The sequence below is a fragment of the Lagenorhynchus albirostris genome, chromosome 5 (assembly GCF_949774975.1).
Source record: "Lagenorhynchus albirostris chromosome 5, mLagAlb1.1, whole genome shotgun sequence".
Lineage (NCBI taxonomy): Eukaryota > Metazoa > Chordata > Mammalia > Artiodactyla > Delphinidae > Lagenorhynchus > Lagenorhynchus albirostris.
The window spans coordinates 142834638-142855123 of NC_083099.1; the positions used below are offsets into that span (position 1 = coordinate 142834638).

Consider the following 20486-nt stretch of genomic DNA (forward strand, 5'->3'; position numbering starts at 1 on the left):
TGAACCCCTGCACCGCCAGGGAAGCTCCCCACCATTTTTATAAAATAAAAATCCCCTTGGACCTGGCTGCTACCACCTTTACTTGGGCTTATCTACTGAGCTGCTCCTTGCTGACGTGGGTAGGTCCAAGCATGCCCAAACCAGTGGCAACACGGGGCAGCTTCAGGCCCAAACTGCCCTCAACGGCCTTTCACTCCAGACCTGCATTAGGGTGTGGAGGGCGGAGCAGCAGGGTTCCTTTCCCTTTACTTTGTAAGCTCCTCTTTCTGACTTTGGTGACAAAGTTTTCAAGACACTTAAAAAAAAAAGTCTACTTATTTTTGGCTGCAACGGGTCTTAGTTGCCGCACGCGGGATCTTTCACTGCGGCGTGTGGGTTCTGTAGTTGTGGCACACGGGCTCTCTCGTTGAGGCACGCGAGCTCAGTAGTTGTGGCACGCGGGCTTAGTTGCCCCGTGGCATGTGAGATCTTAGTTCCCTGAGCAGGGCTCGAACCTGAGTCCCCTGCGTTGGAAGGTGGATTCTTAACCACTGGACCACCAGGGATCTTCATTTACTTTTGAAACTAGAGACTGTCACAGGAAAAGGTGACTCTAATCAAAGTTAAGAAATACAAATTAAAAATTCTGTCACGTTGCCTCCTTCAGATGCAGTGGAAATGACTCAGTAATTTCTACAACTCTGACGAAACTTAGATAGAAAATCTGAAGTACTGGTACTGACTCTTTTGCGAGTATGAAAACTGATTTAAAGATAACTTCCTAGACCACCGACTCAAAGTGCCACTTTATCCAAAATCATCTGCCTACTACTGCAAAAAACCAAAAAAACCCCAAAATTTCAACACTGCAAACCTGAACAAAACTAACGTAATCACTAAACCACTTTTTATAATTTATCAGATAAAAGCTGACTTCCATGAAACAAACTGGTCAGGGAAGTAATGCGTCTCCCTGCACTCAGCAGGTACACCTCTCAGGAGTGGGCAAGAGGGTCGGACGCCTGCGGGCGACTGTGCTTGGGGCTGTCTTGAGGAAACACGGGGATGCCACGCAGTGCCGTGTGCTGGTCACCTGGAAGCGTGTTTCGGTTTGCCTTTGGGTAAGACATTCTCTTAAGAGGATCTCTGTGCTCTCAGCCGAGGCGCAGCCACGGCAGGAGCCGGGACACGACTCCACGGCTGCCCTGAGTCACACTGCCCTGCGTTGCCATGACGAAGATGGTTTGGGAAGGTGACACCAGACAGGAGGGTTCTGCCGAGGCAGATGTGATCACAGGGCTTGTGCTCCTGTCCCTTAGTGGTTTACGACGCAGCCATCAGTCGGTGAAACAGAAACGCGAGTGCCTGAGCGCATCCCCGTGTTATATGCCACCCGTGCCTCAGGACACAAGGCAGCCCTTGGGGCAGAACTAGAAGCTCACGGATAAGAACCCAACACTGCAGGCTCCACGGACTGCGCTTGGTCGAGATCAAGTTTCCTGCAGACGCCAGCGCAGTCTGCAGGGCTTCCACTCCAGTCTGCTGACAGCTTCGGGAGAGAAACACTGGATTACCTGTTAACGTGCAGATCGCAGGAAACAGGCCTTTTTCGCACGTGAGTTTTCCCTTAACCGGTAGGTGTGTCATTTATACGCGAAGTGCCTCAAGGGCTGATGATGTGTGCGCAGGTCTGTAAAGGAAGAGACTGGAAACAAAGACTTGGCACAAGAAATCAGTCACACGGGAATTCTGTATCACTACAAATTTTATTCAGAAACCCATCTTTGTTTTTTTTGTTGTTTTTTTTAAAAAAACTCCCATTATGAACTGGCTCGGTCAACCAACGACGGACGACGCTTCCCAGCAGACACGCGGCAAGAACAGCACGGCTCAGAATCGCCCAGACCTCTCTCGGTCTCTCGACCGCCTCCTGTCGCGTTCCCGTCCCCCGCCGCCACCACCGCCGCCGCCGCGGCCACGGTCTCTAGACCGAGAGCGACGCTCCCGAGACCGGGACCGTGACCTATGCCTGCAAGCAAGGACAGAAAAGGACACCGTGGCACCCACACCGCAGCACGCAACATACAGGACGGGGGGACTGACACGTCTGAACACTGCAGCTCATCGTGCCGATGAGGCCAACAAAGGAGAAAAATGCTGCCGATGAAGCCACAAGCTGGAGCTGTAAGATGTGCCCTCGTCTCAGACGATAAGTGTCAGGGATAAAAAGGGGCACCTGAAGACTGAAGAGCTACGCCATCTTCTCTATCATATCCTCCTGTGGCGCCAACTCAAACAGCTGGGGGAAACCCTAATCCAGAGTGAATGGGACGTACACACCCCTCACTCCACATCTGACCCCAGTTTCAGGTCCCGTCCCAGCCAAGCCGCCGCCCTGACACGTACGCAGCTCAGCGACGGTGTCCGTCGGGCCTGCTGTGGGTGAGGGGAGGCCAGGGTTCTTTTTCTCCTACGCTTCTTTTTGTTGACAATGAAACAATCACCAGTAAGGTCTGCATTTCCAAATGTTTGTTTGACAGGAGAGGGATGAGAATCCCTCTGGGGTCAGAACTCAGTGATCTGAGTAGGAGAAGAGACTCGTCACACTGACACCTTGGCCTTTTCTCTGCTTGGTGACACGACCACCTGCACTTAAGCAACAGGACCAGACACGTAACGGTGCCCAACTGTCGGTGGTCCATAGGGTGGTGCCCCCGCCCCCAGCCAAAGAAACCTGCCCAAGCCAATAAAAACCAAGAAACCCCAATGGAAATAGGCAGCACATAAAGGAAGTCCAGATATCTGAGAACACCGTGTAAACAAACCTAATTTTAGTGGTCACCAGCTTAACGGTTCCCTCAGTTATTAAGGTTTGATCTCGACCTGACGAGGAAGCCGTGTGTGCGTGGAAAATGTCCTTCAAAGAGTACATGTTATATTTTAAAATATGCACTACATTCTAAGCAGTGCCTTTTAAAGAGAAATGACACGAAGGCCAAGCTTTACTTGAAAACAGTATTTTGGTTAAGAAACAGTCACGGTTCACTCGAGTACTCACTTCTTACGGCGGCGCCCGTACAACTCCCGCCGCAGCTCCCGAGAGATGGGCTTCAGGTGCATGAAGTTGCAGAAGCCTCCCCGTGTGCACTCCCTGCGGGAGAACAGACGGGGTCATGTGGTGCGTGCCCCCCACCCGCCCAGGGCGCCCCTGGGGCCTGCACACACCTACCCCATCTCGTACTGGCGGCAGCAGGCTTCTCTGAAGTCGGTCACAGGGGAGAGCTCGGCGTGGATCGGCTGGCCATTAAACCAGCGGTTGTTCAGGTCAATCACGGCCTTTTCCGCATCTTCTTCACGGCGAAACTGAAAAGACAAGGCAAAAACGTTGCCGCCCACACCTCAATGACAAACGTCTTCAACTACTGACTCAACTATGCGTCACCCGCTCACAGGTAAAGTAATTCAGATGGGATAAAGTAATTCGGGTGGGATAATGTCGGACAGCAATTTAAGAACCAGCCCACCCTTTATTTACAATGAGTTAATTTTGCTACAGTCCAAGCTCATGCCATATATGTTGCCATGGTTTTCAAATTCAACTGGTTAAAAGAACACGTCATGATTTATGCAGGCAATGAAAGCTTTATATTTAAAAAAAGGGGTGGGGGGGAGAAGAAACCAAACATATAAACCAGCTTCTTCTCCCCAGTCCAACAGCCGCTAACCAACAGCTGAAGACACCCGCCGACCGGGGCCCTCCCTGCGCCTTCCCGGCACCCGCAGGCCGGCCACCAGACCCAAGCCGCAGCCAACGAGGGCCGGTCAGCGCATCGAATTCATGGACAGGGCCGAGCACGTGGAACTTCGAGGCTAGCGGCTAAGGGCACTAACCCTTCCTCAGCCTCACCTGTCGTCTCACTCCTACCTTGACATACACGTTCCCAACAAGGTGGTCTCCGAGGTTGTCGCAGACGTTCATCTCCTCCACCTCCCCGTACTTCTCCTCCATTTCTGTGAAAACCTCCTGAAGGGAGGACAGTGGTTTGAGGATCACAACAGAAATAAAAGAGTAACTGAACATAACTCACGTTTAGGCATTTTTATTAATGGAGAAAAGTCCTAATTCCATATACAGAGGGTGAACAACAGGTCAGTGGGTTTCAGTCAACAGCTCACCTCAAAAAATTCATCATAGTGTTCCTGCATCTCGACATCGCTCACAGCACCTGTGAACAACAGAAATCTTGCTGGTTAGAGCAGGGAACCGTGACTGAGACAGCTCTGTGCTTAAACTCAAACTGCTACATAACACACATCAGATTATCTAGAGAGAAAACGAGAGCTGCGTTCTACTGGAGACTGAAGACACTGCATTACACAGCCACTTGTTAAAATTTTAAAGTGTGGTGAGATTTTTAAATGCCCCTTATGACAATCTCAATTCTGGCTATTAAAATGTTAAAATCACAACAAGTTTTAATCAGCATCAAAGGGCCAACATTTTCAGAAAGTGTGAGGAAAAGGTTGACTCTCAAATTAAGAAACTTTTAAGTGAAAATTTTCTTCCTTTTTAGATTTAAGATACAGGCCAAGTAATCACACTGATTTTTTTCCTTTCCTTTATTAGGTTAAAATGAAAGCTGAAATCAGGGTAAATGATTAAAAGCTTATGTTCCTGACTAGTTTCTTTTACCAATTAGCAGCCACACAAAATGTCATTAAAGTTCTTTCTGATGCGATTAAAACCCAAATGACCGAAAATAAAGACTCAGTAGGATAATTACCAAATTCAATTACAGTATTTTGAACGCCCTCTTTCACATAAAGGGAAAGTTACAATGCTTCATTGAAGAAAGCATTATTTTCTATTTCAAACTATTTTCATCAAGTTTATTCTTCATAATTCACATGCACTAAGTGAAATCAAGTCAGTTCTGTGGATAGATTTTGCAAATTTACATTCTATCCTCATCATCCTCCTACCAAATCTTACCATCAAACTCTAACGTTCTCTGAACCTAAATCTGAGAAAGCACAAAACTGGTGTGTCAGTAAACTGATGTTCCAAACAGCCAGACCGGGGAGTGGCTTCGAGGCTGGGACAGCCTGTCTTTAATTGTCACCTTCCACAAGCCACCTCCTGGACTGGCGGCCCCCTCTGGGCACCCGCCAAGGGCGCTGGGCTGTGGCCATGGGCTCTATCCACACTGCGCTGCCTGCGAGTCCCGAGCTCGCTGGAAAATTTTTACCTCAAGGATAAGAACTAACTTCAGTTTTTGATCCTGACAATGATTTAAGTTCACTTTCTTGCCACTGGAGTTGGGCGGGGGTGTGTCCCTGCATTTTAGTTATTTTTGAATTTCTAGGAATCCAGCTTGCATCAGAACACAGAACTTACTGAATGCATTAGGCAACAATGGCTACTCGACAGCTCGTGTCGATTTAAAAGCTATCGTGAACGTACCTTCTTCCCTGACCAGAAATCAAGTTCTAAACAACAGAAAAGTTAGTCAAGTGAAACCCATTCCAAGGGCAGATTTTAATGTTTACAATTTCCTTCTCCACATTAGAAAAAATGAGAAGACAGAAAATATTTACACACTCAAAAAGTTTTAGCAATACTGAGAATCAAATTTTGGTGGCTGTTAAAATACTGGCTATATTCTTAGAATTCCTATTCTGTTACCATATAACAGAATATCGTATTTTAAAATTTATGTAAAGTTCATATTTTAAAATGCTTGATGGTGGGCATATCTCATCTCCTATACTCTGGTTAAAATTTCTGAGTCAATCAAAATGACCTAAAAGGCAGAGATGAGTGATTAAAAAACTGTTCAATTAAGAAAGTATTTACACGACTCAATATATTTTAAATAAGTACCCAGTTTTCTTACAGAAACGCTCTTAAACTGGGGTTCATTTTTGAGCTTAATCAGAGCAGAGATAGCTTATTTTTCTACAGATAAAAGGGTACGTTAAAAAGAGCCAGTAATTTTAGGAAACTGATGAACCTAGCTAAATTGTAGAATCAGAATTGTGTTTAATTTGTACAATCTGGACCCCAGAATTGTAGTCTTTAGTACAGCTAAACTTTTATTTTGTAGCATATGCAAAACAAGAGTCCTGTGAATCGCAAATACAGACACAGAGAACTAATCCAACATTCTTCTGTCAATAAAGCATACGCATCCCCGAAAAAACAAGCAGGGCAAAGAGTGATTAACTGTCATAACTCAGTCATCTACTTCTCATTCATTTCTACCCCAGGGTAGGGCTGTTACAAAATTATTTAATCAGTCCATAGAGAAACAGTTTCTTCCACCCATTGATCTTATTTCTTTAAATAACAGAAAACCAGGTATTTTAAATCAAGGGCTACCAAGTAAATCCTGCTACCATCAGATTCAGGGAAAGAAATTAATTCTCTATCAGGTCAGCATTAGCGTCGAAAAACATTTAGTGTCTCGGCAGGAAAAATGTACCAGTCCCTCCCCTGCAGACACAGGCACCGTGCACGCACACACACGGAACTGGAAGGCCTCCCAGTCTGGGGCCAGCTTGAGGAGGTGGTGGCTGCTGGGACCATTTCACCCACTGTAGGTCACCCTATAAACTGAGGGGCTCCGGGCCAAGGGTGTGTTTGATCCAGGTTTGTGGCTATCCAAAGGTACCTCGTGGTATTATTCTGTGATCTAGTTTTTACAGCTTCAAAACAAACTGGTGAATGAGAAGCATCTACCCTTTGGTCTGGACCCCTTGATTTTAACACGAGTCCAGGATGTTCGTTTCAGCTTATCCTCAGATGACTAAATTCACTCCACGGTGAATTTCAACAGCTGTAAAACTTAAGTTTAACTTTCCAGAGATAGTAGTATTTCTCCTGTTCCCCAAAAGATACCCCTCAGTAAATACCACATCCATAACTTAAATTCAGCATCTCCCATTACCTGAAGGAACCAGTAACGTCTACTGAATGCCCAGTCTAGAGCTATTCCCTACCAAGGATCCTTTATTTCCCAAATGTAATAAACTAACTCCTGAAGTCGGAAATACCTACATAAAGTATCTGATGAAGACAGGAGTCCACACAGGACTGGTGTTGCACTCGGGGTCAGTGCAACTTGGAGGACCCTACTTGGGAAACATTCTCAGAACAGTGCTCTCACAGTTAAAAGCATGATCTCCAAAATGGAGTTTAAGGGGAAAAAAGTCTAATAAGAAATAAAATCTGAAAAACAATTTCAGAACAATTTTTTTTAAGTCAGAGAAACTTTCCCTGTTAGCGGGAAGAGCGTGCACACACACCCCCCCGGATGACGGCCAAGGGGCCGGAAGGGAGAGCAGCAGCGCCATGCTCTTGTCAAGGGCACCCTCTCCAGTCACTTTTTCCTTCCTAAATAAGTGGGCACGAGTTCCAATCTCAAACAGAGCTTTCCATGGGGTCAGTGGGACACAAGCTCTCGACACCTCTAGTGAAAGGTGGTCCTTGACACTACAGCGGCAGACCAGATGGAGTTGACGCTGAGCTCTGACACGCAAGCCCAGGGAACCAGGGAAGGAACTTGTATGAACTTACAGCGCAAACCGTCAGCAGACTGGGAAGAGTTTTGAGGGTTACGGTAAATGTTCAAGAGGGCAATGGTCTGAAATACAAAACGCAACAACTTTATATCATGGAAAATTAAATGTAAACACTTAACCGGTTTCCTGTGGCGATCACTTCAGTCAAGACCCAGTGCTGAAAAAAGAGCAAGTTATTTTCTTTCGAAGCAGAGGTGTTCTCTCTTAGTTGGTGGCTGTCGTGGAGCGCCCTGACACTGCGATGCAACAGAGATCCCATGACATGTTCATATTGTATTTCTGTCACAGACTGTAAAAATTCTCCCTTTCGAAGCTCCAATCCAGTTAAGAATGCAAACAACTCGGCAGGCTACTACCAAAATATTCCTGTTACAGGAAACTTTTAATGAACAAATGAGAAAGGGTGCCTGTATAAACTGATTAGAGAAATACAATAATTACGTATCATGAAATCTCTACTTCCTAGAGGAAAAAGTATAATGGTGAAATAAAACCCACACTTATTGGGCAACTTACCTTATTAAATCCTAAATATTCCTAAGGTTTTTGATTTCACAGAAAGAACTTAATAATTGCCAGGGGTTCAGTCACTGTGAAGACCAATGACTGGCTGGTGACGTCTGGGTGTCACAGGGCCGGACCCCTCTCGTTAACAAACGTCCACGGTGGGAAGAGGTCCGGCCAGTGACCTCCCGGCCAGCCTGCTGAACGCAGCCAAGTATCAAGTTCTTGCTGTGTGCGCCAAGGACCTCCGGCACCGTGTCCTGTTTGCAACAGCTCTATGTCAGCAGCTCAGAAGCCAACATTATTTGTCTCAATTAAGAGTGGGCTCTTTAACACCATTGTTTTAAAAAAATTTCTCCAACTGTGGGACTTACAGTGTGAGCCGTCAGCCGTCTGTGCACTGTTTTGGGGATTACGATAGATGTTTTGAATCAAGATGGTCTGCGGGGAAAAAAAAATAAAAAGGGGAATTCTACTGGCTGCTGTGCATATATTAGACAATTGCAAAGAGACAACTTGTTTGCAAATGGCTCAACGCCTGCTGTTTGTTTCCTGCAAGTCAGACACTTGTCTTCTGAAGAGTACACCCAAACCATCATATTATGAAAACAGAGTTTGAGCGGTGACTTAGGTCAAGTGACTTAGGTCAAGTCAGCCAGCAACCAAGAAGAAATTGTAATTGTTACTTTGAGTAGTCCCATGTCACTGAAGTGTTTTAAGACACGGTAAATAATAGAATGCTAACATTTCCTCATACTTCAAGCTAGCAGACACTATGATGTCGAAAAAGTCACATTATAATCATATTCCCCATATGAAAAAATTTTTTTTAAACCAAATGCATAAGCCAAGTATATGCAGTCCATCAAGCTCTCTTGATCTCGTAGGAAACAGGCGCACCCAATGGGCTTCCTAACTCTCATGGACACCTAGCGTATTTACATTTTCTTGGTGGGATCTCTGTTTACATAATACAATAGCTTAAAACATTTGCTCTTTTCCAATCCTTCTTTTAAGGGAAAAAATCCTTTTAGCCCTTGTGCTTTAAGCTGGATGAGGCAGACGTGAAACCTTACATTGTACCGTTCTTCTCAAACTCAAGTTGTCTGAAAAAACAAACCATGTTTAAGTTAGTAGGCTAGCATTACATGAATCTTAATGTCCACATCACTGTAAGAAGCTTAAAAAGAAACCCACACTGAATTATGCTAGATTTACAAGCTGAACCAATAAACCACATGATTTAAGAAAATAAATATTCAGTCTCAACGTGTATCCAGAGCAGTTTTGTAAGTGGTTTCACAGAACCGGCCGCCTCCGCTTCCAGCCGCGGGGTCAAGGGGAATGGTCGTGCGGGTCCCTCAGCCGCAGGTCTGCTCTGGGAAACCCACCTGGGAGCATGCCCGCCAGCCACACAGCACAGCGGTCACCACACAGACCCACCCCCAGGGCCTGGCCTCTCTGCAAGCCACTGATACCGCCCCAAGTCAACCACTTCAGGACTCCGACGTTCCCAAAGCCAACCGCACTTGGTTTTTAACTGGAATCACCAGTGTGTGGCAGCTCTGATGGAAAGCTATATGAGCCCAGTGATCCAACAGGAAATTCATTTTAGCTCTCACTCAGGTCATCTGGCAGTGGCTGTTTAATAATAAAAGAAACTTCACTTAAAGGGAGTAATTCAGTTCCATTAAAATCACAGGTGGTCAGGATTACCTAAAGCCAACCAAACGAATCAAAACAAGATGTTCAAGTGAACACATACACCTGACCCCACCAAACTCTAACGGAATCACGGCCACTGGCCTAGTGAGGGAGATTTCGTTCATAAACGGAAGCACTTAAAATAAAATTTCAACAAACAGAAAACGTAAAGCGAATTCTCCAATATTCTGAATTTCAAAAGAGACATGTTCAAAGCTATTAAATTAGAAAATACTGTCTCTTTCTTACAACAACTGACTGACTTTCCTAAATACTTATACACAGTGGTTCTGAGGCTGCACATTCAGACTTCACGGGCGGCTTGAAGGAGCTCAAGAGCCCTCAGTCTGGAAAGACTGAAGGATAGATTCTTTTCAAATCCAAACATTCAGGTAAACACGGACAGAAGCTTTCTGTTCCTCCCAGAGGTGCTTTCTCCCTTTAATTCACTGGATCTGTTGCAGGGTGTAAACCCTTGCCTTTTCTTCAATTAGCCAAAAATAAACTATCAAAAATCACCATTTTTGACCGATCTGAACTCACAACATAGCCAAGCCCAAGGTAACAGGCATCTCTCAATTAACTGAACAGACTGGCCACGAATAACTGAAAGTAAATGCCTGTCTTCTAATGTTAACTTTCATTGTTCATGTTTCTAATGACATGATACAACTTGCTGTGTCCTTGGCTGGGGTCTCAGAGGGGACACACCCAGGGGTATTGGAGAGCCCCTGCGTGCACAGTGTGACGGCTCTGCTGACAGTCACACCAGCGTCTCCTCTAAGGGGGCTCCATCCACCTCTACTGCCTGGAGAGCAACAAGCAGAAAGCCAGCTCTGCAGCTACCAGCGCCTGGAGCAGAGGCGAGGGCAGCGCAGGCCCGGCTGCCCCTCCCGGCCCACGCCTGTTAGAGGCAGGGAGAGTGGTCAGGCAGTGAAAACCAGTCACAACCCGTAAGTTTTTCTAATGAAAAAAACAGAGAATGGTGCTCTCAGACCTTCCGCTAGGGGTGGTTCACCTGCCTCATTCTCATTTAAACAAACACATTTATGAACACAAATGGAAAATAAAACTATAGAAAAAACCCCCCTGCTTATTAACACATGGAAATTAACTGCCTCTGTAAAGTATATTAAGTTTTGATCATTTACATGAAAACGGAAAAAAAAAAGGAAAAACAAACAAACCTGGCTAAAGGTCGGTTTATTGTGCAACCGAGAGCATCTGTCTCCATGACGACATGCTCCAATTTTGAAATAAAATGAACAGTTGACTCTGTAAGGGAAAATAAGAACTGATTATTTTGCTGGGAAGATAACAAATAGATGGAAACATGTCATCAACATGATAAATGCTATCAAACTACGTTTCTTTTACTTCACAAAAACACAGGCACGTTGTTTTTACTGGTAATAGGTACCTTCCCATATTTTAGAACTACTCAGCTTCAATTTGCCCCTCTAAAAACATGGTACTCTTTCAATGAAGAACACTCTAATTCTAACCTGGTTCCTCTGCATTGGAATCCCCTCCACTTTCAACTACAGTTGACCCTTGAACAACACGGGCTCGAACTATGCAGGTCCACTTATATTCAGGTTTTTTAGTCATTAAATCCTATGGCACTGCACGACCCATGGTTGGATGAATCGTAGGATTCGGAACAGCAGACATGGGCTGACTAGAAGTTAAACTCAGACTGGATTATTGACTGTGCAGAGGGTCAGCACCCCAACCTCCACGTGGTTCAAAGGTCAACTGTACTTCTCTATCGTTTCCTCTTAAACTGTATGTTAAGTTAATCTAAAACTGTATTTAACTTAAAACCTATCTGTTCTTTAGTCTTCCACGATGAAATTCTCTCTTGAGGACATCAACACGGTGTAGCGAGGGGTCAAGATCCTGAGCCGGCTACTAGCTGCCTGGACTTGGGCCAGTAGCCAGCCCCTGTCCAGGTCTCAGGAGCCATCTGTAAACTGAGGAAAATGCCAACATGGCACTGTTCCGAGCACCAGAACCAGATGCACCATCTGTGTGCTCATTACACGTAGTCGTTATTATCTAAATAATCACAAAGTCCAGGTTCCCTCACCCAAGACACCAGACCAATAGGAAATTTCCAAAAAGAGGTCTGGTTTCCAAAAGAAATTTCCAAAAAGAGGTCCTCCTGGTTTCAATACACTGAAAACAAGCTATTGGGGAACTCCCCCCCATCTGCAGGAACTACACGAGGCCACCTTCTGTCCCCATATCGCAAAGCCCTCCCTTAAAAAGCTCCAATACTTGGGCCATCCGGATAAAATCAAAACCAGCACTCCAGCCAGCGTGAGAGCAATGCAAGGTGGCTTGGCATAACCCATCCATGATGAATTACGCACTCTTACTGGGGGCCCCATTCAAACTTAGACTCGCAGAGGTGGGAAAGTTACCCTGTAGATTCAAGTATTCAGCAAGGGCCACCCAGAGTTAAGGTCAAAGGGCCTCAGTGAAATCTGATGGACCATTAAGGTCAACTAGCCATTGATTTACTATCAGATGGCAATATAAGTGGAAACGTCTAAATGTACCAGGAGAGGAAAATGATTACTACATGTATTTGCAAACTTATAGGTCTTGCTTCAGATTATTTCACTTGAGTACATAACATTACATCTTCAGGAAGTCACTTGAAAATAAAGAGCTTATTTTAAGAAGATCCCAGAATAGACAAAACCCATCTCAACAATTAATACCCAACTATTCCATATAACTAAAACAACCCTTGGTCCTGTACTTCCAGAGATGACTCTCTTTTCACGATGCCCAGTTAATTACTGAATTTAGTCTATCAGTCAAAACTTTTCTAGTGTGCTCATTAAACTACTGAAATAAAATGATGTAAAACACGTGATTTACTATCACAGAGAAGATATCAGAAAGGCTAATCTATGCTTAGATTTAGAAACTGTCCATAACCTCACATGTGTAATTAGCTAGATATTTTTAATTGGTACAGACCTACATTTTACTTCCAGCTTAAATTGAAAAAAAAAAAAGAAAATTAAAAGGTTAGCGGGAATCATCATCTTCATTTTTTAGGAGTCGAGATGTTTCCTGGAAACTAAAACCCCGCAAGTCTCCCTGAAATGAGAAACCTAGATTAAATACTTGTTTCCTGAATTACAGCCATGATTTTTACAATACAGCACCAACAGACTGAAATGTGGTTATTTATAGAAGGAATATAAAAAACATTGAAATGAACCTCTGAAGTAAGAGTTTCATAGAGCAAAGAGCGAAGACACCACCTTATGCAGCTTTTTACCAGAACAATGGAAAAACACTGCATGGGACATAAGTCATGGCGCACACTAACATAAGCTCAAGAGTGAAATTAACACTGCACGCTCTTCAGCAAACTCCGAGAAGCCTCTTTTTCCAGCAGAGCTGGCCAGTCCATTCAAGATCATGTTCCCCAACCTGCCGCCTCTGGAGAGACAGCCTTCGGGGCACACACCTCTTCCATAGCACTTAATACATTTTAATGTGTTTTACTTTAGTTATCCTTTACACAATAAGTACCCCCTCACTCCTTGAGTTCCTTGAGAACAAGATCCAAATTTTACCCGTCTTTGAGTCCCCAGACTGGCCTTGAGTTGACACTCAATTAATGTTTCTGGAGTGAGTATGACTGATGCTTTTGTCTTGTGAGTTTTGCTAGGAAAAAATATAACCCCCTCTTCCAAACAACACAGGAAATTCTAGAATGTGTAAAAGAAGACATTTTACAAGATAGACTGCATCCTGGAAAACAGAAACAATTTAAAGTGTTTGATCAAGTGGTATTGAAACATTATCTATAGCACCCTTAGGAGTTTATCATTAAAAAACATATTCACGTAAGCCCTGTACAGCCCTAAAGAATCCCAAGATGTTAACCATTTATTCAAAGAATAGATTAAGCTTAATCTTTGGGTTTTCAAATAAGAATTATCCTCCAAAATGTCTGGAAACATTCCCTTTAGTCTAAATTTCAGTGAATAAACTGGAAATTAATACGTGGCAAAATCATAATTATATGTTTTACTTTTAATCTAACAATTGATTATGAAAGATATACAACCTAATAAAAGAAAAAACACCCATCTTACTATTATATTGGAATTACATCTTAAAGTATTTTAAAATCAGATTATGTCTTTTACGGTTAGTTAAACCCGTAATCTCCAAAATACTTTTTCACATCAAATATCCTTATGATCAGCCCGATCACCGCTTAACTCACACAAGAGGCTCGTGAAGCGGATAAAACCCTAACAGTTAGGACCCTAAGTTATCTAACGATTTAACGCGGGCGAAGCTTGTACTACCGCTTGCCCGACTCGACATTAAAAGATGAAAGTTGGGGGAATCGTTAATGTTGACAACTTCAGCACAACTCGAGGCGGCTTCCGCGTGCCGGGGGCGCGGGGGCCAGGGTCGCCTGTAGGTGGGCCGCCGAGGAGCCCCCGGCGGGAGAGGCCGCGCAGCCTGAGCGGAAGCCCGCCACCCGCCCGGCCCATCGCCCGCCCGCCCGCCCGGGCGCACGAGGCGGCGGCGCGCGACTCCCGAGGCCGGAAGAGCCGCCCGCCCCTCCCCCCGCCGGCCCGCCGGGCCTCCCGCCGCCTCCCGGGCCCCGCCGCCGAGCCTCGCCGCACACCGCCCGCCCCCCTGGCCCGGGACCCCGGCGGCCGGCTCTCACTTACTTGTCTTTCTCGGTGCCGAAGATGGAGGCCAAATACTCCGCCATTTCCCACCCGCCGCCGCGGCCGCCGACACTGGTGCGGAAGCCGACGACCCCTCCCGACGCCCGCGGGAGACGTCACCCGGACGCGACGACTCTCGGCCCACCCCGACGGCCTGGAGGCGCTGCCCAATCGGAAGAGACGCTGCCTGCGCGTGGGCGGGGCTTGGCGCGCGTGAGGCACCGCCCTCGCGGCCCAGGAGCCCGCGCGCCGCCCGCCTGAGTCCCCTCCCGGCGCCCCCTCCTGGCGCTTCCTGCGCTCTCCGGCGGCGCTCCCTGCGCTCTCCGGCCACCCTCCCGCGCTCGTCGCGCTACTGCCGAGGCCCTAAGATCCCCGCCGGCGTCCCCCGGTGCCCAGAGAAGCCGAGTGCGCAAACGGCGGTCAAGGAGGAGGAGGCGGCGGACAGCTTCTCCACGTTGTCCCTGGGGCTGGGCCCGGGGCGCGCCTGTCCCGCGCGGGCGGGTTCCGCGGGTTCTCAGCGGGACAGGCGCGCTCTGCCCGCACTTTCCCTTTGGGACCCCCACCGTCTTTCGAACCCTTCCTCCGGGAAGATCCCTCCTCGAGCACCACTCGTAGGCGGGGAGCAAAATCTGGGTGCCCGGCCGCCCCCGGTCCGGGAGGTGCGCCGCCTGGGCCCGGTCCCGGGAAAGCTCGGCGGGTTCGGAGAGCCTCCGATGCCCAGAAGGCCGGTCGCACGTAAACCCTAAAGACCGCGGAAAAGCTGGAGCGCAGGGGCCGCCGTGGGAAGGCGGCCGGTCGGGAGCCGAGCAGAGGTTACAGACCTACGGGGACGCCAGGTCCTTCCCCCAGCGCTACCGACCTCCGGTTTTCTTAGTTTATTCCGGTTTTTGGAGGACCCTCCTTTCTATCCATGTTTCCTCCTCCTTGCCTTTTTTCATGTAACCGTCCATCCTTGAGGAGGCTCCCTAGGATCCGTGGTCAAGGTCCTGACTACTTTTGTAGCTGCGCAGAGCTCCAGTGTGTGGTCAACCCCGTCCCCTGTTGATGGGCCCATGGGTTGATCCAGTCTCGTCTCCATTAGCAGTCCTGCAACAAGTGGCCTCCTGCAGGCATCTTTTTGTATTTGGGGCAAATGCACACCTGGTGTGTTTGCCAACCAAGCTCTGCAGTCTTGGGTGTTCATAACTAAACAAGAGAATGCAACAAGGTTTTATCCTGGGGGGAGGCCTATACAAAAGTGAGGTATCCTGGCAGAAATGGTTAATATTTTGGCCGTCTCTAGTGTGTTAAAATTTGCTATAGAACACATTTGAGAATGGGTTGCAGGTGAAGGGTAAAAATAGATAATCAGGTCCTTGTGTAGCTCTCAGAGCAGATCTGAGGCCTCTTGGTTTCCTTTGGACACAGTCTGAGAACCACCTTTTTGGTGGGTGAGTGTCATAGCCGGGGCTGTGATCCTATCTGTGCTCTTGGGGAGGGGGAAACTTCCCCTCCACCCCTCTTGGGGGCTTGTGGCTGGACTGATAGTACAGTTGGCACAAGACAGATTAACCAGGTGAAAAAGAAACTAATTCTAATTCATGTGCATGGAGGCCCCATAGAAATGGGACCTAAGAAGTGGCCAAAGCAGGAAACTTTTATACTTTTTAGACAAACAATACATTTGTGAGGACTCGACAGGACAAAGAAACTTAGGTTTGGGGTGCCAGTTAAAGAATGAGGTTTGTGCTTCTCAGCCCCCAGTTCCCCATCTTTGGGGATAAGGGTGTCCTGCCTCTAGATGCAGGGGATGCTCCTTTCACAGAAAAGATTTATGTCCTGCTTTCAGGGAGACAGAAGGGAGGGTCAGAGTGTCCCTTTGCATTGGCCGTTTCTTAAGTACTTTAATTCAAAATCATCAATATGCCATTAAGGCACATTTTGAGATGGCCTGTCCCGGGCCCCAACGGTCCTCACGTGGGGGAAGGGAGAGCTCTCTGGGATCCTTTTATAGGGGCATTAATTCCATATGTGAGAACTCTTCCCTCATGGCCTGACTGTGATCCGAAGGCCCTCACCCCATTGGAGGTTAGAATTTAAATGTGTTGAGGGGGGAGATGTACGTCTTTATAGCACTTGGTTATGAACTTCTCTGGGCTCAGAGTTTCCACTTGTGAATGGGATCAGCAATGCTTGCCTTGGAGGGACCACTTCGTAGGTGCTCATTCTAGGTAAGCAAAGTGTGCCAACCCAAAATGTGTCTCTTTGGCATGAGGATTAATTTAGGCTGATTGTTTTTAAGAAAAAAGACCACCCCCCCCCTTAGCTGCCTAAAGAATTTAGATAAAGGGCCTGTTCCTGGAATAGAGCTGTTGCCACAGATATCTACAAAGAGCATGGCCCAATGTGGTGGGAAAACCTAGAGGTCAGAGTCCACTCTGTGTCCCACTGTCTCTGCAAGGCCCACGAACATTTGCTTACCACACATCTGCTTTTCCATCTCTGTGAATTGCCTTCCACCCCATTTGAAGTCCCAAACCACTACCCTCAACGTGCTCTTCTGTCTTCAGCTGAAGATGGTGTTTAAGGTGAGGGCTTCAGCCATTTTGGTGAGATACTCATTTTTCCAGTGCCTCTCCCATGTATACATGCTATTAAACTTTTGTTAGATGTTCTCCTATTAATCTGTCTCAGGTCAATTTAATTCTTAGAGCAGCTGGAAAACCCTAGAAGGGTAGAGGGTAAGGTCTTCCTCCCCGGAAGGAATAGCAGCTTTCACCACTGAACTGTGCTCTGTTTGCAGACAGCTCTCTCTTGTTGGACTGGGAGCTCTTTGAAGACGCTGGTTCTGTCTTTTCCTTGATTCCCCGGTAGAACAGACCTACAGTCCCTTATCTGCAATTCCAAAATGCAGAAAGCTCTGGACACTGAGAAGTTTTTTTTCCCATAAGTTTGGTGCCAAGATTCACCTCGCTGCAAAGCTGACCTGACCTGACTGTAGCACTCCAGTGCTCCCAGGGGTGCAGGCGCCTCTGTCCGTTGCTGATGTGTGTGTTTTAAATTTTAAAGTTTATTTTTCCTTTTGTGACTTCGTGTTCAGTCGTACTATTCATGCCTGAAAAAAGAGTTAAAGATACCCCACTGCTTGCTGGGGACACAGATAACACTGTCCTTGGTGATATCAGGAAGCCACTGATGTTGGGACCCACCATGACATATGACTTTGGAAATCAAAGGGCGGGCAGTTGAAGTTCTGCAGGATTGGTGATGACCAAGACCCAGTGAGACGTGGAAACCACTGCATGGGGGGCCAGGGATGCTGACAGAAGTGGATGGTGGGGTTGGCAGTGAGGACGCCAGCGTATGCCAAACGGCATTTGCTGCTCACGAAACAGCTTGGCTAGCACGGGAAGAACTGATTTGTAAAGGTGAGCATGAATATTCAGAAGCTTGGCTGTAGAGATTTAGGCAGTGATGTAAAACAATCTGAATGTCTGGTAGAAAAACTTCTCTTCAGGAACCATCTGAAAATCATAGTGGTGGATTTGCTAAGATTGCTTCGGGTTAAAACCTCAGTCTGCACTAGGCTTCAGAGCTGAGGAAACAGCTGGGTCCTGTAGTGCATTTCTAGAAAGGCATTAGAATGGTTGAGGAGGGTGCAGGCAGGGTTGCAGGATGAAAAGCACAGGCCGACTCAGGATGAAGCTGGCTGTGATTGGAAAAAGGCCCAGGTGGCGGGCGAATGCATCCCTGTGTGTGCCCACTTATGCAAACGAACGTGTACTGGTAACCCAAGAAGTGTTTTCTGCCTGGCTTGATAATCCCTTTCAATCAGCAGCATGAATTCACTGAGAGAACCCCAGACTGGGAGAAAACGGGTATTTTATTATTCCTGCACACGGTGCCTTCCTGAATATTTTTCAAAAAGTAAGATTTCTGACATTCATTTTCCCCCGATTTGTGACAGGAGTTTTACACCCCATGAAGAGTGAATGTAAAAACTCTTTTTTTTTTGCGGTACGCGGGCCTCTCACCGCTGTGGCCTCTCCCGTTGCGGAGCACAGGCTCCGGACGCGCAGGCTCAGCGGCCATGGCTCACGGGCCCAGCCGCTCCGCGGCACGTGGGATCTTCCCGGACCGGGGCACAAACCCGCGTCCCCTGCATCGGCAGGCGGGCTCTCAACCACTGCGCCACCGGGGAAGCCCCGTAAAAACTTTTTTTTTGAGGTGCAGTGGGGGGTGGGTAAGTGAATGCTTCCTGCAGTTGACGTAAACCAGGGCTTAAGTCAGGGGAAGGGGACATGGAAGCGATGCTGGGCATGGGAATGGAGCAGGTCTCCTGCCTCCCTTGAGGGATGGAGATGCCTGTGGACTGCGTTAAATACAGATGAGGACGAGGCGGGGCGCTGTGCATGCTGGGGAGGCCCCCGGGGACTGTGAGGTCATGACGTGTGACCTGCCCATCACTGGCTTCGAGGACATTTATCAGCAAGCAGGCAGTCACGGAGCCCAAGAGATGGCTTAGTTCTCAGCTGGTGACGCGCAGAGACGTGCCGAGAGGCACCATGTTTCTGGGGCTGCGTCGTGGCTTGAGATGACAATTCTCCGATGCCTGCCTCCAGCCTGGTGACCGAGGCTGCGCAGCGCTGCTGGGCCTCCTCGCGGGGCTGGGGCAGCCAGGCCTGGAGGTGACTCACTGCACAGGCACGTCTGGGCACTGAGCTTCGCTTGAACTGGCATAAGCTTGAAGCTGTAGAACATTTTCCTTGAGAGTAAGAAGTACTAGAGAATTTATTGTCTGTAGTTATCTCAGCATCTCACGAGCCACTTTATTGCTATATAAGTCAGCCGGAAGCAAGGTGTAATACTGTTTATGGGGTATTTATCCCACTTAGTGGGACAGATTTGGCTGCAGAAGTGTTAGTGTATTTCATGCTGGCGGTCCTGCCCCAGGCCCTGATGGAGGTTATATAATATATTGTATGTCCTTTTCTTCTTCTTATTATTTTGGCCCTGAATGCTTTGAACTCCAAAGCCCAGCTGGCCCCGGAAGACTCAGGCCTGGAGCTCGGCAAAAGCATCCCCGGAAATATTTGTGAGCGAATGAAGCCTAGTGAGGGGGGATCACTGTGGGGTGTGACAGACACTCTGAGGGAAGGAGCCGTGGCCCAGGCCAGCCCCTGGGGAGGAGGGGGTAGGGGCACAGGGAATAAGCCAGTTCAGCCAGCTCTGTACTTGACCGACGCTCTTGTGAACAGAAGATGCCGAAGTAAAGGCCTTGATGGGACTTACCGTGTCTATCAGACTCTGTGTCCCTGAGGGCAGTGCCGGGGTCAGAGTGTCAGGTAAAACACAGGATGCCCAAATATCCGGAAAAAAGACGAAAACTCGAATTCAAAATGATGCATGCAACCCAATGTTCATAGCAGCACTATTTATAATAGGCAAGACATGGAAGCATCCTAAGTGTCTAACATTCAGTTAGTTTAAGAAGATGCGGTATGTGTGTGTGTGTGTGTGTGTGTATATATAAAAAAATAGAATATTACTCAACCATAAAGAAAGAATGAAATACTGTCATTTGCAGCAACATAGATGGACCTAGAGATTGTCATACTAAGTGAAATAAGTCAGACGGAAAGACAAATATCATATGATACCACTTATAGACAGAATCTAAAAAATAGTACAAATGAACTTATTTACAAAAGAGAAACAGACTCACAGACATAGAAAACAAACTTATGGTTACCAAAGGTGAAAGGGAAGGGAGGGATAAATTAGGAGCTTGGGATGAACAGATATAAACTATGTAAAATAGATAATAAGGGTTTACTGTATAGCACAGGCAACTACATTCAGTGTCTTGTAATAACCTCTAGTGTCAAAGAATCTGAGAAACAAATATAACTGAATCACTTTGCTGTACACTTGAAGCTATTACAACATTGTAAATCAACTGTACTTCAATTAAAAACAAACACAGGATGCCCAGCTAAATCTGAATTTCAG

The 20486-nt window shown here is 46.9% G+C and overlaps 1 protein-coding gene across 5 annotated transcripts; it reads right to left on the bottom strand.

Moving 5' to 3' along the window:
• Positions 1-1726: 1726 nt before the first annotated feature.
• Positions 1727-14653, bottom strand: U2AF1 (U2 small nuclear RNA auxiliary factor 1). 5 transcript variants are annotated; one of them, XM_060151002.1, is made up of 8 exons: positions 14496-14653; positions 10959-11046; positions 8442-8508; positions 4156-4205; positions 3905-4003; positions 3209-3342; positions 3038-3130; positions 1727-2008 (listed from the first exon to the last, which is right to left on the bottom strand). In XM_060151002.1, the coding sequence occupies exons 1-8, from the start codon at positions 14537-14539 to the stop codon at positions 1870-1872; spliced, it is 714 nt and encodes a 237-aa protein (XP_060006985.1). In that variant the 5' UTR covers positions 14540-14653; the 3' UTR covers positions 1727-1869. The 5 variants fall into 5 exon arrangements, with proteins under 5 accessions (XP_060006985.1, XP_060006984.1, XP_060006982.1 ...); XM_060151001.1 differs by lacking the exon at positions 8442-8508 and adding an exon at positions 7559-7625 and having other exon boundaries at positions 14496-14652; XM_060150999.1 differs by lacking the exons at positions 8442-8508; positions 14496-14653 and adding exons at positions 7559-7625; positions 12769-12847.
• Positions 14654-20486: the final 5833 nt, after the last annotated feature.

Excerpts from the sequence above, each read along its gene's own strand:
- U2AF1 (XM_060150999.1), bottom strand. The coding sequence starts at position 12,842 with ATGAAGATGATGATTCCCGCTAACCTTTTAATTTTCTTTTTTTTTTTT. Across the intron at positions 4,004-4,155 it reads ACTATGATGAATTTTTTGAG|GAGGTTTTCACAGAAATGGA; the intron begins GTGAGCTGTTGA and ends TCCTCCCTTCAG. Across the intron at positions 3,131-3,208 it reads TGCCGCCAGTACGAGATGGG|GGAGTGCACACGGGGAGGCT; the intron begins GTAGGTGTGTGC and ends GTTCTCCCGCAG.